This window comes from Scardinius erythrophthalmus (genome assembly GCF_964197995.2).
Source record: "Scardinius erythrophthalmus genome assembly, chromosome: 20".
Lineage (NCBI taxonomy): Eukaryota > Metazoa > Chordata > Actinopteri > Cypriniformes > Leuciscidae > Scardinius > Scardinius erythrophthalmus.
The window spans coordinates 11588750-11605095 of record NC_138240.1 but is presented as its reverse complement, the minus strand read 5'-3'; the positions used below and the strand labels follow the sequence as shown (position 1 = coordinate 11605095).

General features: G+C 35.9%; 1 protein-coding gene across 2 annotated transcripts; it reads right to left on the bottom strand.

Moving 5' to 3' along the window:
• Window positions 1-159: 159 nt before the first annotated feature.
• On the bottom strand, window positions 160-15223 carry zap70 (zeta chain of T cell receptor associated protein kinase 70). Of its 2 annotated transcripts, XM_081349357.1 has the most exons (14): window positions 15143-15223; window positions 14718-14782; window positions 10441-10885; window positions 8956-9116; window positions 8141-8279; window positions 7431-7515; window positions 7249-7265; window positions 7112-7151; window positions 3393-3585; window positions 3099-3305; window positions 2466-2658; window positions 1775-1915; window positions 1571-1683; window positions 160-775 (listed from the first exon to the last, which is right to left on the bottom strand). In XM_081349357.1, the coding sequence occupies exons 3-14, from the start codon at window positions 10840-10842 to the stop codon at window positions 658-660; spliced, it is 1809 nt and encodes a 602-aa protein (XP_081205483.1). In that variant the 5' UTR covers window positions 10843-10885; window positions 14718-14782; window positions 15143-15223; the 3' UTR covers window positions 160-657. The 2 variants fall into 2 exon arrangements, with proteins under 2 accessions (XP_081205483.1, XP_081205482.1); XM_081349356.1 differs by lacking the exons at window positions 14718-14782; window positions 15143-15223 and adding an exon at window positions 14367-14450.
• Between the last annotated feature and the right edge of the window lie 1123 nt (window positions 15224-16346).

Genomic DNA, 16346 nt, shown 5'->3' with positions numbered 1-16346 from the left:
TAATTACATTTAATTAGGGTTAGGGTAGGATTAGTGTTTGGTTGAGAGTTAGTTGCATGTAAGTTATTACTATGTTAAGTACATGATATGTAACAAGGACACTGTAACATAAAGTGTTACCAAGTAAATTATTTATAAACAAAGGTGTCAGGGAGAAGTAATGAGGCATGTGCAGTTTATTGCAAGTTTGAAAACTCAAGAACTGTTACAAAAATAATTAAAATACAAAAGTTTGATGACATATATATTGTTAAACAAAAGGAATGGCAGGAAACATACAATCACAGAATATTTAACAAAGAGAACAAGACCATAAAGTTTGAGTAAATATGTAGCCTACTTTCATCTTGAAAGTGTTAATGTATGGAGAAAATACATCCATCCATCTGATTTCATTAACTGAAACACTTCTGCAGGGAGAAAGTATTTCTTTTGATAACCAACTATTATATATCATATTTAAATAGTAAATAGGCACTTGCTTAAAATAGTATTATGAGCACTGATAGTGACAAGCTAATAATTAAAAAAAGATGACTTGCATTGCTCAGTCAGATAGTTTGATAGACATAATATTGCAGTAACATATATTTTAAAACAGTTTTTCCGATGTTTTCATTCTGTCCTGGCTTGAAATGTTTCCATTTGCCTCTCTGATCACTTAGGAGGCTTTCCATTCTCTGTTTTCATGTAATCCGGTATCTTTTTGGAAATGGAGTAATAGAAAGCTCTCATCTTCTCCTCCACTTTGACAAAGCCTGGCCGTTCTTCATGCCTGCAGAAGACAAAATTCAGACGTCATTCAGAAGTTATTCATATTTGCTTCAGTCCCTCATCCACACACAAGCAAACAGACAAGTATTTTATAATGTCAATAGCTATGTTTCCACCCACCTATTTTTATGTGCATTTTGGGATATAAAATATAAAAAAAAGCTGTATGGGAACGCCAAGATGCGCATAAATTCGACAGATAAAACAAATTTTGATAATACATGCTCATAAACTATGATGGAAACACATTTCCCAAATAAATCCCTCAATGTGCAAAAATAATAAATAAATCACACGTGACTTTGCCTCAACAGTGGATGTAACTGGATAACAAGTCTAACAAGTGAATCAATTTCATTGCACAGCATCTCAAATGTTGGCTTGATCATTCTGAAATGCCTGAGCCAAAGTCTTTCATCAGAATAATTTAGCATAATGACCTGCCAGAAGTGTCTCACATGATTGCGTTCCCAAACACCAGGCATCCGAACGCAGGATGACATGAATGGGTATATTGCGTTTCATCTGCGCACTCTGAGACGCAAGTCATTTATGATGTAGAAAAATAGAGCAACAGTGGCTTCCCCCGATTACAGAAACTTCCTTTTTTTTTACAGATATTTTGTGCCAATTTCCCAGGAAGTGACGATTTTGTTCTCTTGAACACATGAGATGGAAACCCTGCTTTATCTGCAAATGTTTTATGCGATATTCCAATTTTGCGCATAAGTTTTGTCACAACTTTGGATGGAAACATAGCTACTGTAAATACTTGAAGGCATTAGATTATACTTACTTGTATGTCCAGCATTCTTTCATCAGTTCATACATGGTCTCAGGACATCCAGCTGGGCAATCCATACGGCTACCACTTTCAAGAAAACTCATTACTTCTGGGCCTTTCATTTTCTTCATGGGGAAAATAAATGGATGAAAAGTCACATGAGCAACTCATTTAAGTTGGTTGTAAGTACCGTAATGTGACAGTGTAAATATTTACCTTATAAGGCTTCCCTCCAAAGGAGAAGGCCTCCCACATCGTAATGCCAAAGCTCCAAACATCACTTTTGCTGGAAAACTTGTGAAAATGAATGCACTCTGGCGCATACCACTTCAGAGGCCATTTTCCACCTGTACGGGCCTATACACATACAAAATCATACTTTGAATGACTATTATATAATAGGTAGCATCCAACTTGTTAGACATTATCCCCCCGGTTTTACAGACAAGGCTTAAGTCTAGTTCCAGACTAAAATGCATGATTTAACTGAAAGCAACTTGCACTGACATATCTTTAAATATGCCAGTGCCATTGTTTTGTCTCAAGATGCACACCAGTAATGTTCTGTTCTAAGGCACGTTTATAAAAGCTACTTAAATGTCCTAATTGAACTAAGGCCTAATCCTGGCTTAAAATAAATCCTGTCTGTGAAACCGGGCCTATATTTCTGTAATGGGTCACTGATGGTCATGTGACTAGTCATGCAACAGGAACAAGGAACTGGTCCCATTGTTAGTATATTGACAGTACAATATAGAAGATTTACAAATGTTTAGAAAAGATTACATTTCTCCAAGACCACAATAAGTACCTAAAACAGTGTTTACAAAGTGCTATATAGAAACACAATGGACTATAATTAAAATGTAATTGTGTTTCTCCTGCAGAACATCTGAGAACAGCCCACCTTGTAATAGTTGTCATCTGCCCCCAGTGCCTTTGAGAGGCCGAAGTCACTGATTTTGGCATATTGCTGGTTGACCAATAGTACATTACGTGCAGCCAGGTCTCTGTGCACAAAGTTCCTTCCTTCTAAATACTTCATCCCCATTGAGACCTGATGCATTAACATCACAATGTTTTCCGTAGTGATCTGGTCCCTGAAAGGAACAAAAAGAGTATCAGTGTAAATTGATGTTATTGAGCACCTTGGGTATTTTCTGATTTAGTCAGAACAAGGTTTTAATTTATGACTTTCTGGTTGGCTATTTGCTTCCATAATTCAGATTAGAGCGTTCACACTTTAACACTAAGCGGAGCACAAATCACTACTAAATCAATTCTATTACAGTTTTTGCAAATATGAAAATATAAATGAAATTATATAAAAAATAAAACATACTTATATAATCTAATACACACACACATATATATATGACATTTACATAATATAAAATTACATATAAACATCAAACTAAAAATAAAAATATCAATATAAAAATACAAATAAATATATTATATATTATATTATATATTATATTATATATTAATAACACACATAAAAGTGTAATTTATAAATGTTTTATTCTGATGAACTCACTTCTTGGCAGAGAGAAACTTGTTGAGCGGGCCACCGGGGGCCATCTCCATCACCAACATGAGCGCTTCGGCCTCACAGAGTCCAATCATGCGCACGATGAACGGGTCACTTAGCTGATGCATAATATGGGCCTCTCGCATCATTTCATCCTTTACTGATTTTTCATTCTCGTTCTTCAACACTTTAATTGCCACATCAATCTGTTTGCTACACAGGAGAGGGAAACAACTTAGGTAAAATTTTATAAAAATTAAACTGTCACACATTTGTATGCTTTTCACCCTTGGTACTTACCTTTCCATTTTGAAGACACCTTTCTTGACACAGCCGAAGTTGCCCGAACCAAGCTCCACCTCGTCGACCATGAGCTTGTCTCTCTTGATGAACAGGGTCTTCTTCTTGCATTCATTTGGATCATCATAAGGACTGGTGAATGCATCATGGTCCATAGGCAAAGATGGACGTGAAGAATCGGATCCAAAAGGCACTGGACAACATCACAGCAGATGTTATTAGCATGCTATCATAAATTTGCTTTAAACTACACTGTTAAATTTTTTTTTACAGGTAATCATCTGTATTTCTTTACAGAGTTTTGTGAAATGAAAATGAAATGAAAATTTAAGTTTAAAAATAAATACATATGAGTATTGTGAACTTATATATATTGAGTCATCAATATATATAAGTTCACAATACTCATATGTATTTATTTTTAAACTTAAATGGTTTGCCGCAATCAGTTTCCTCAATCGGTTTGAGTTGAGTTAACTTGTTGGGTTCTACAGTGCTGTTATTTTACAGATATTAAAGGTCCACTATTAAATTTACAGGTAATTGCTTGTATTTTGGTTTTACATCAATTACATTTTTAAAAAGTAAATTGTCTGTATTTTTACAGAGTAATGTGTAATTTTACATAAAATATTAAGTAATATTTTACAGATTCTTTCTGTGAAATTAGAAAACAAAGAAAAGAATGTATAACTGAAGAAATCAGCAGTCATTCAACGTGTTTTCCTTGAAGATCGTCAAGCATGTGGGGGTTAAAGTGAGTTGTTTTAAAGGTTAAATAATAGTATTACATACAGTAGGCCTGTATTGAATTACTATTTATTGTATAGTGTTTTAATCTTGTCTTGATTAGATGCTCATTTTGATCATCATATCATTGTTTTATTCTCCCTTAATTTCATGTATATTTTATGAATAGGCCTATTTTTCCAAATGTGCGTTGCTGCCATAGACAGTATAGGGTTGTTGCACAATCAGGGCTTTGTGTGTGCTTGCGCGCGCGATGACTCAGATTCAAATTAGCCGCCATTACTTTTCCGTTGTTTAGTCTCGCCCACGACGGTTAGCTGATCTGTCGAGTAAGTTTTACATGAGGTTTTCCGCTTGTTTTGGCGGATTTATTACCATTTTAATAACCACAGTTTTACTACAAATAGGTCTACCAAGGTTTTTTTGTTGTTGTTTTTTTTGTTGTTGTTGTTTGTTTGGTTAATTTTCGTAAGGGTTAAGGTGGCTAACTCTATCAAGACCGTTAAGAAATCAAATTCAGTAACGTTAACGTTAAACTACTGTAGCCTATTTGATGATAATGATACAGAAAAGCACTAGAATATGAGCACAACATGATGAATTGCATATTCTGGCATATTCAACACGTAGCTATAGAATGCATATAGGTGCATATATTAGGCTTATAAAATAAAAATTGATAGAATGTTTGTGTTCTGATGAAGAAATTAACTTAATTTCTTAACTTAACATTTTGGATGGCCTGGGGGTCATCATAGGCAGCCTTTTTCAGCTGTTAAACGGACAGTTACTGATGCTGCTAAGTCACAGTAAATCATATATAGGCTAACTTACATTTACTTTCTATAAATGTAGCTAAAATCACATGGCAGCTCAAAACATCACTGCCTTCCTGCTCAGCTTCCAGATCATAGTCAGTTGAGGTTTTGCATTGTCCCAGTGGAACATATTCTGACATGTGTAAATGTTTTAAAATCTTTTTTTGTTTGTTTATGATTTCAGGTCATGTGGAAAACAAGATTCCACCCATCTATTTTTTTTTTAATTAGGCTCTGTCATTTAGAAACATGGCTTTTCCTATCACTACTATCTTGATGACACATATCTCTACCTTTCATTCCAGCCAGATGATCTGATGGTAGCAGCTCACATCTCAGCCTACCTGATGGAAAATTCTTGCTGGATAAATGACCTTCACCTTCAAATCAACCTTGCCAAGACAGAACTGCTTATGGTTTCAGCCAAACCATCCTTGCTGTGATCCTGCTGATTTGCCTTATACAACATCAGAAAGATCCGGCCCTTCCTATTGGAGCTACACAACTCCTTGTCTAACTCTTGTTCTATCCAGACTGGACTATTGTAATGCTCTCTTGGCAGCTCTTCCAGCATCAGTCAAACCTCTGCAACTGATCCAGATGCTGCAGCAAGACCTATACTCACTGCTTCAGATCTATGTGTCCTCCAGAAGCTTGTGTTCTGCAAGTGAACGGCGCCTTGTGGTGGCGTCTTCCCAAAGAGACACAAATTCACTTTCACTGACCTTTACCTGGACTGTTCCCTGCTGGTGGAATGACCTGGCCAACTCAATACATTTTCAAGAAACTACTAAAGATCCATCTTTTCGTAAACACTTGAACCAATAATACTAAATCTTTGTTTTAATTAAAAAAAAAACTTGCTATGTGTACCTTGCTAGACTAACTGGGACTTGTCACTGCACTTGTTGCTTCTATTGTTCTCTTAATTGGTAAGTCACTTTGGATAAAATATAAATGTAAATGTATAAAATAATTAGTTATAATAGAGTTAAAAGGTATACAGCAATTGCCTTGTAATGTGGATATTTTTACATGTTCTAAATTATATACTAAGCTTGCATTTCATATCATTCACGCATCTTGATGTTCAGTGTTTATGTTTAATGACTAATACTGTAAATGTGCAGGTATTCTGTACTTGTACTTGTAAATTTGCTATTATTAAGTACTTAATTAGAGATTGGTCAAAGATCCAAACTGAAATTGGATCTAAAAATAAAAATTAAAACTGTAAATATACAAACTTTGTATTTGAATTTATGTACTTATTGCATTTTTATACATAACTTCATAGTTATTTTACACAGAAAAACTATATATTAAAAGAAAATTACTGTAGATAGACAGCATTATTATAAAATAACTTTATAAAAACGTAAATTTACAGTTTAACTTGGAAGTTAAATGTTTTTTAATGTAATTTGACATCATTTATCTGTTTTTCCACGGTTTAATAAGCCATTATCAACAGAAATATACTGTAATTTAATTTTAACTGTAAAGTCAATTCTGTATTTTTACGTTTTTTGCATGTAATTTTGTGAAATGGTTATTTGCTGTAATTTAACAGAATCCATCTGGAAACTCTGCTGCCAGACTTTTACCGTTTTTTAACAGGATTTTTTTTACAGCAGCAGTTCCTCTAACTTCTATTGGGTTTTTAGAAAACCTGCAGACATCTTTTTTGCTAAGGTGCTTCATCCTACAACCATTTTCAGTCTCATAAACATCCTTATAGTAGTTGTAGTTTTTAAGTAGCAACATGTTGGCAAATTAAGACTTTTTAAGCGCACAATGGGAATGTCTCTTTAGGTATTGTTAACACAGACCTTATTTTACTCATAAATGGAAAACCAGCATTCTAAAAACCCATAGAAATTCCAGCGGAAACACATGATTAATGCAAGCAGCTCTGTAGTAAATATTTTAGGCTGTATTAAGCCATTTATCCTTGTTGTTGCAAAACTGTGGTCCAATTCCAAATGGTTTAGCAGTAATAGCCAAAAGATTATGGATTTATCACTAAGACAGCTCTGTGACTCTGAGACTTGGACTGTTTTTTGACATAAATTTATAGGCATATTTGTTGATTTTATCACTGCTGTTGGATTGTTTAAACGTTTATATTTTGTACAACTATAAACGTACCCATAGGGGGCGGTGTGTATCCATTACCCCTCGGCCTCCTCTGCAACACACAAACAGAAACCCAGAAACAATTTTCCACATGCATTATATAATTAGATGTGTTCAAAAAATAGATGTGTTCTGTCAGCTATACTTACCGGAGCACTTACAAGAGCTAAAAGTGAAAAAAAAAAGAAGAAAGAATCTTAGCTATTTTCACTCACGCATTTCTTATAGCTAAAGAACTGATACCTGTTCATAGGCATGTGTCTAAGAGTATTTTGTAGTTTTGGGAGATATATGTTTAAATCACAATTCTATGATGAATAGAAGTTCATACCTGCTGGTGCATTGCTTTGGTTGACACACGGTTCTCTTAATACAGTCACAAGACCATCAGGCTTCATCTTTAAATATTCAACCAGCTGCCCTCCAGAGGAATATGATTATAAGAAGAAAAAACAAAACAAAGAAAAAAAACCATGAATGACAACTACAATAATAAAATAATACAAAAAGGTTTATGGGTTATGTGATTATGTAGAAATCTTTGTATATCTAAAATTTAACATGGTCATAAATTACTTTTGTACTGTCCTTTGGATGTTTTAGTTAGTTTTTTTCTGACCAGATTACAAATGAATAGAATTAATATATTTTATAAATTAAATTTTTTTAAATATTTTTTTAAAAATATTTTTTGTGCAATACTTTTTTCAATTAAATTAATCTTTAAGTTATCTTTAAATTTATTTTGTCTTCATTTTGGCCAAACACCACAGTATGTACAAATAAAAAGACGTAGCTTTTAGCTTTTGTACAATCTATGTCAAAAGGCATTTTAAAATGTTAATGGAACTAAATTAATTCAATTAGAAAAATGTTAAATGTAATTTTGTTTCAGCAGTTTCGTCTAGCGACATTGTGAGAGTATAGAAGACATTGTCTTCTGGAAGACATTGAGAGTATAGAAGACATTGTGAGAATATAGAAGAGTATTTTTTTTAAATGTAAAATTAGATGACAGACTCGTTGATGGGTAAAGCATACCTGCCACACAGTGTCAAATTTAGTTCCTTCTGGCATTGCGTATTTCCCTGATTTGTCGTGTAAGATCTGATAATGGTATACAGTTTTTCCATATGTCACTGACAGCGCATAGGTGCCAAATTCTTCTCTCTCTCGAACTCTAGAAAACAGATTTAGAAAATTAGAAATCACAGCCCAGCTAACAAAAACATATTCTAAGAATGTTTTGCTAACGTTTCCATTAAGTTATGTTCCCTGCACGTTCAAAACGTCTAGTTTTTAAAAAAAAATGTTTTAAAAAGCTTTTTGTTCTGGGTTACATGACTGTTAAGGGAACATTCCATTTCCTCATTTTGCAAACACTATGGAAACTTTAGCTTTGAATGTTCCCTGATCGAACGTTCTATTAACGTTACTGGAAATTTAAATGTATTCCTAACGTTGAGAGAACCTTGCCAGAGCGTTAGCCAAACGTTCTTAGCTGTGAGGTCACATATTTGCATTCTGATGTGCTTGCTGATTGGCCTAAATTATGTTACAGGACTAAATATGTGATCTAGACCAATCCTACTGACTATCTTTCTGAGTTTAGCGGTTTATGCAGGCCATGATGCAGAGGAAGCTTTTTGAGGCAATGTAAATACCGCATTGTAATCATCCACACTGCATTGAATTTACTCACGACACCACTGAAGACCCAGCTCTATCTTTGCTACAAACAATACTGTTCATCTCATTTGCATCTAAAAGCAGCCCATGTGTCATCATGACCTTTCCACTAATGCTGCAGGAAAACTTTAGACTGTCACGTCTGATGAACCAAGCTCTTCACTCACAGGAACTTTCCATCCGGCTGAGAACCTGAGTACAGTAGTCTCTCACCCTCCTGCCGAGGGATCTTGCCGTGGAACCAGGGCATTTTCTCATGCGCTGTGGTGGCAATCAGTTTTTCTAGCTGTGGGGCCTGGCTTATGATGGCTTGCTCCATGGCCTCCCCCTAAAAAAGGTAACATAAAAAGGTAAAACTCATTAAAAATCTGCTAGCATGCACAAGTGTTTCCTTCCTCACTGTTGGAGCGTGACAGTAAGAATGCATCTTTTTTTAAGAAACCGTAAAATGGATTAAAAAAGGGAGTAAAACACATTTGGATAAGGGGAATTAGACAGTGGTGCATCTAAAGTGTCATTTGCAGGAAAAAACCCTGAGACCTCTTTTCATGAGCACGCAAGACAATTTCTGCAAGTGTCTCTGTGCAAATGTCACTTTAAGGACTTATACGATTAACTATAGAGAAATTAAATGCATGCTTATTTAAGGGATAATCAAAAAATATGTGCAAATGTATTTCGGCCACAAGCTGAGGAGCTGTTACGCGTCATTTTTAAGTTACAAGAATTTTAAGGTTTAGAGTAAATTATTCAACTTTAACTATGATTAAAGGGATAGTTAGCCTAAAAATTTAAATTATGTCTTCATTTATTCACCCTCATGTAGTTTGAGAAATGATTCAGTGTTTTTTTTATTATTCTTCAAAATATCTTCTTTGTTCCGCAGAAAAGAAAACAGGTTTAGAATGACATGAGGGTAAATGATGACACAATTATTATTATTATTTTTTATAAACTATACCTCATTTCATGTATAAGGCTGTATCATTTGTGTGGATCAGAACATTTTTCAAGTTTATTATGTTTTTGTTCTGTGTTGAACTATTTCCATATGTCCCTGATTATGTGTTTTACTAAAAACATACGACACTGAAGAGAAAAAAGTTAAGTGATATGTAACCGTACTATTTCATAGGGGTGTAACAACATATCCCGTCACAATGTATCGCAATACAAAAATGCAACAATATGTATCATGGATAGTGCGAGAAAAATTTAGTGTCATTACTACATTAAACTATGAAAAAACACATAGTGGAAAATAATGTATAATAATGCAATGGGGGAATATTTGAGGGTCCTGATTATGCCAAATGTCTTATCAGAGAGAGCAAGCATATTCATCTAAAATAATTCTATATTTTCAGCTTCAGAATCATGAACATTTTTATTGTGGCGTCACCATTGTCCTGTGCTTGGGGTTGCCAGCACCAAGTCCAAGCCTATTCATTTCACCCCAATGAAATTCCAAATTTTCTTGGCGTATCGCAATAATATCATATTGTGAGTTCAGTATCATGATATTTATCGAATCGTGACACGAGGGAGGGTATCGCTACACCCCTACTATTTCATAGCCGTGCAATTACCAAATATTAATCAACACTTTGTGGGTCAATGAATCAGAATCAAACCTGTTTTGAAACCCTTACCTCCAGGTTCCAGGTGTGGCGCACATATTCCCTGAGCATATTTTCCCTCAGGCTGTCAAAGACGCCCGTCTTGATTACCGTTTCGGCTGATCGCAGGCAGGGTTTCTTCAAGGTGCACACGAGCCCATCTGGGTCTTTGCTGTAGTACTCACAGAGCTCAGCAGGCCCACAGTGAGGTTTCCCACCCGAGATGCAGTACGTGCCATTCAACTGTTTCTCTATGGAGTAATGGTAGAACTCAAGGTTCCAGACCAAGGACAGGACATAGCCACCCAAGCTGCGGAGACACTGGCGCAGGAGAAAGAGGCCGTCTCCCATGCCAGCCAGTTTCAGGTGGTCCTCGGCCTCCGAGCGACTGATGCTGCCATAGAAGAACGGGAGGTCCGCGGCAGGGTCGGTCATGATGGAGACAGCGAGGGGTCGAAGAGCCTCACTAGATCAGAAGCTGCGGAAAATGAGGTTTTGACAGAGAAAGTCAGAGAGCGAGACAGATTGAAGCGGCTGATACGTTCAACAAAATGGGGCAAACTGTTGTGAGCATGTGTTTTTGCTGATGTGGGATGTGGGAGGATGTTCCCCGCATCTCTCCCTCTTTTCTCAGCTTCCCTCTTTTTATGACTTAAACATGAAAATTTGCATTTGATGGCCCTGTGCCCAAATTATTGGTGTGTAGAGGAACATATAGTTAATAAGACAAAGTAAAAGTTGGTGTGGTTGGTGCTTTAGTGTTGCTTTGCAACCGGCAAAGTCTCGCATTCGGATCGAATCACCACAACAGGAAACTCAGACATATCCTTCCCCGCCCCCGCCACTCTTATATGACAACCCTCCACCCTGTGCAGGTGCTGATGCTTCAAGAATGTTCCTAAGCTTGTCAACAGACACATGCTATATTGAAACATCTCGGGAAGTGAAAGAAAATGCAGCAGCCGCTTAAAAAATACCAAAAAAGGCAAAAAGATGCAAATGTGGTACCAAGTGTCTATAATGGATTCTTTATGTAGTGATGAACATTTTCCAGTGGCTGAATGCTAATGCTGTGTAGGAGAGTAGGAGGTCAATAATGAAACATGTATGCATCATGTTTTCACCAAAAGTCAAAACTGCACAAACACACACACACAAAAAAATCCCAACTGCTTTTCTCTGCACCACACACTTTAGATTCCATAATGTTATGCAAATTATCTCAGAATGTCTACCAGACAGAGTTTGAACATGCTCTGAGGTGGAATCACCTGAAGTGACAACAAATGGAGGACCCTAGCTTTGATTTAAACCACAGCTTCCTGGACACAGAGCTGCCCACACTTACAGGGACTATAACAGTTAAAACACAGAGAAAGACCCTGCCGCAGCCACACACACACACACACACACACACACACACAGACAGACATTGTCTTAAACCACCACAGGCCACAGCAAAGACACTAGGGGACAGTGCACTGTCTGAGAGGAGACACGAGTCTAATGAGGCAATTTGATCCTTTTCCATTTTACATCTGGAACTTAATGTAGGTGTGATGTTGCAATTTTTTATTATTTATGTTACCCCTGAATGTAGTGCACCATGAAGGATTTTTACAATATGTTTAAAAAGTAAATTATAAGGTATTAGTTAGCTGCTTCGTTGGATTGAATTTTTTTAAACTACATAAATTTTAGCACGCACACACACACACACACACACACACACACACACACACACACACACACACACACACACACACACACACACACACACACACACACACACACACACACACACACACACACTACACTACATATATATGTATATTATTATTTCAGTTAGGCTCCAACATCCCTGTGACCCTACAGAGGATTCATTATATTAATACATATGTATATATTTATAAATTATATACAGTACATACATATTTCAAAATTATTTTAACTATAAAATGTATATACATTTTAACTTTTAAATCTATATAAATTATATTTAAATTAAAACCATTTTAGAATACACACACACAAATACTGTATATAATACTGGGAAAGTAGGCTTACTTAGGCCTACTATTAGTAAGCCTACTAGTCTGAATTTGTATTTTCAGCAGTCAAAGATGTAACTTAAAGATAGATTTGTCAATGTTCAGCGGAAAGTGTAATGGAACTTAATAATTTGTTTGCCTAAAGATTATTTTCCGGTGTGAAAAGTGGGTGATGATATTGCGGCTAAACCTCATCGACAAATCTTCTCTTCCGTATTGCGTGAATTTTTTCATTGCGAACAAAATGTCTCACAGATGCATTTAGAAACAAGCAAACATCAGAGATGGGTGTTCGCTGTCTTGTTAATCTATAAAAGGAGCTTTGAAAATGAGCGTCTTTGAAAACTATTCAAGACGAAAATAAGATCAAGGTGTTGAGGCATACGTTCATTTTTAAGGTTGTTTAGAAGTACATGAAGAATTTGAAGATGAATTTAAAGCTAAGAAAACTGAGTTGTTACAGCTCTTTTGATTGAGTTCAATAAAATGCCCTAACAATGGTTTCATCGCATTTACAGATTTTCCATGTTCTGAACACAAGAATCTGAACTACGTTGCTTAATGAGGCCCAAAATATTCACAATGTTTGTGTCCATAAACCCAAACTCAACTGCCTTGAATGGAAACTAACTTTATTCAAAAAGGCCAAGTAGCCTACAATGGAAAGCAAAACTTTCTTTTTCCTATACGTAAAAGGCTATTTGACCCCTGCCCCGTTCAAGACTGCTCACTTTGTTTTTTTTTTATTACACTTTTTCTTGTCCAACTTTGCATGATTTTGTGCCCATATTTAGATGGTCTCACAGGACCACTGAAATATCATGGGCATTTGGGCAGTGAAACAGTCTGGATTCTCGCCACCAAACTCACAGCACTCACAGCATTAGTTTCAAACAAGCTGAATTAAAATAAGTGTTACCTGTTTTGTGCTATGACACAAGTTGTGCAAAATAATTCAAATAATGGGACAATGTGTTATCAATGTAATATCAATGTAATATCTAATTGTCAAAACCACACACACACACACACACACACACACATATATATTCATATATATATATATATATATATATATATAATTTTAAATTCATTTTACTGTTTAATGATGGTCTGTACTTGGAAATTGCAATTGCACATTTGGTTAAAACCAATTAACATCATCTGGGGTGAAAATTTGCAGATCTTTTGCACCTGTTCAGCAGCTCAACAAATATTGTATCTTCGTCTCTGAAGCCACAGATAAATTCTCTGCTACTTTGCAGTGCATGTGATGCAATTTAATGTTTGCAGATTGACATATTACCCTTCTGGCTAAACCTCATGTCATTTTTTAAGAATTCACTTAATGACCTGAACTTAGAAAACACTGACCATGTGCATATCATATTTCCAAATGGATAAAAAACTTCATCCATGCTGGCATTCAAAAACTCAAAAAATGGCATTACACTATTAATAATAATAATTCTGTATTTTAAAAACTCAAACTTTGGCAGTGCTTTATCATAAAAAATACAATATTTGTAGACTGCACAGCTTAAAGATAAGGTTTTGAAAATTGCACACTTGACTTTTCCGTGTTAAGAACATGCTTTACAACACGCCGCATCTGCTCAGACAGCTCTCAAAAGTGTTGCTTAACATGCATACATATGTGCCAGCAAGATGTTACAAATTAAGCTGATATCTACAATCTTAATTTAATGCAATGGTTATGTGTCTGTACGGTATTTGACCTCTGCTGAACATTCGTTTGCTAACATCTCTCCTCATTTGCACATGTTACACGTCTGACATTTTGATCGACCTTGAAAGGTTGGGAATTTGCCTCGGGATAAGATAAGAACAGACGGTCTCTGGCAGACAGAGCCAAAAAAAGCCAGAATAATCTTATTAAACACTCACCGTGGTCTGTAGCTGAAATCCAGGAAGAGAGGGATAGAAAGAAAGAGAGAGAGAGAGAGTGAGAGAGAAAGAGAGAGAGAGAGGAGACACGGCACGGATGAACTGGTGAAGGAGTTATAACAAATGTATTTAGTCTGCCGAAGTGATGAAGCTCTGTGATCTGGCTTGTACGCTAGATGGCTTCTATGCTTGCCAAGTTTTAGTGTGTGTGTGTGTGAGCTTGAGAGAAAACGTGTGTGCTTATGTGTGCGTATGGTTCTGTGTGTTTCTGTGAACACAGGTGAACTGTGTGGGTTGCTTGAATCACTCAAATTTGTATTCCCTTCAGGCTTCTCAAAAACTGTAACTTACTTTCTCACCCAAGTCTTTGGATGCAACCGCTGAATGCTTAGAAAAGCTGTGCTGCAAACTAATGCCTAAAACAAAAAATTGGTTCATTTATTTTTTATTCAGTTGGTTTAGGGACCCATTAAGGCATTTGAGACATTTATTTGGAGCAATGCACAGTGAAAACTCTCTTGAACAAATATCATTACGTGATTTTATTGTCGAACACATAAAAAGAATAAAACAGAATAGAATATAAAAAGCCAGAATCAGAAGATAATTTAATCCTCATGTTCTGTTGAGTCTGTTTTACTATATTTATGTTTGGGTTCTCAGAGACTCCCAATGTTCAGAGTGTATTATAATAAAAAAATAAATGTTAAAATTTCTTAAATCTGTTTCTGTTTGGGGTCAGTTGGACCACAGCAAAAACACAATGAAAATCTTACCATGTGTCTTTATTGATGTATTTAACCTTGAGTCTTGAAGACAACAAGCAGAACCCTTTTTAGTGTTTTATAAATTAAAATTGTTTTAATCAGTTTTCACACGATTTAAAATAAGTCGTTAATTATCAACCTGACACTTTTTTAAGATTAAAAAAGCCTTGGGGTCTCCTAGATCCAAAACTGAACAGAATATATTTTACTTCACGACTGTTCTTCAGGGTAAAGGAATCACGTTTTCCTCTGAGGGTATACATAACTGTTGACGAAAGTGCATGTGGTATCCGGCTCTGTTTGGAGGGGGAGGGGGGTGTATACGATATCCAACAGGTGATCGAGTCGAGGCGGCCTCCTCTAAGCACGAGCTCATCAAAGCGAATATAACAGTGCGACTCACAGAGCGCGATTGTTCTTTTGCGATGGCTCCTCCCAGCGTTCAGCGTCTGTCTTCCTGCAAATGAACGCTGTTGCATTGGGAAGTCTGATTCATTGTAAAGAATCGATTCGTTCGGACGGTTCATTTTAGAAACTATTCAAAAAGATTCGAATGGTTCCCAGAAGTCCCCGCGCGGCGTTTTACGTTTGTTCTGCTACGGTTCTGTTAATTGAGTTTTCGAACGATTTACAGATGTTTTAGAGAACGGTAAGTGTGTGTTGTAACACCATCAGTTCAACAAGAAATTATATAGATGATCACATCCCATCTCCTATAAATTATGTCTCTGCCTAAATATAAGGGATTTATAAAAAAATAAAATAAAATTGAGGTAAGAAAGTATTTCACGTTTGAATCATAATTCGATTAGCGACCGTAGGCCTACTGGTGAATATGCTATTAAAAAATAAAATCTATTAATAGAACTGGTATCATCTGATTCTGAATCGGTAGCCTATATTCTATTGTTTAATTGGATTGGATAGCCACACACGTTTGTTTATACACCCCCATAGAAATGTAAAATTGACATTTCTTATTTTTTTTAATAGAATATTGCAGTGTTTATAAATTATGTCATGCCGATTTTAGTAAACACTAACTTAAGTAACACTAACAGAAGCAAATCAAGCTCGGCGCCATCTTTCAGGCGCTAGAATTCCTTCAGGCTAATTGGAACTCCCTCCAGAGATGAAAAGCATGTTCACTGACTTGTCGTTATTTCCCTCTGCCTTTATATTCATTTTAGAACGTGTAATCCGTTGAAAAATT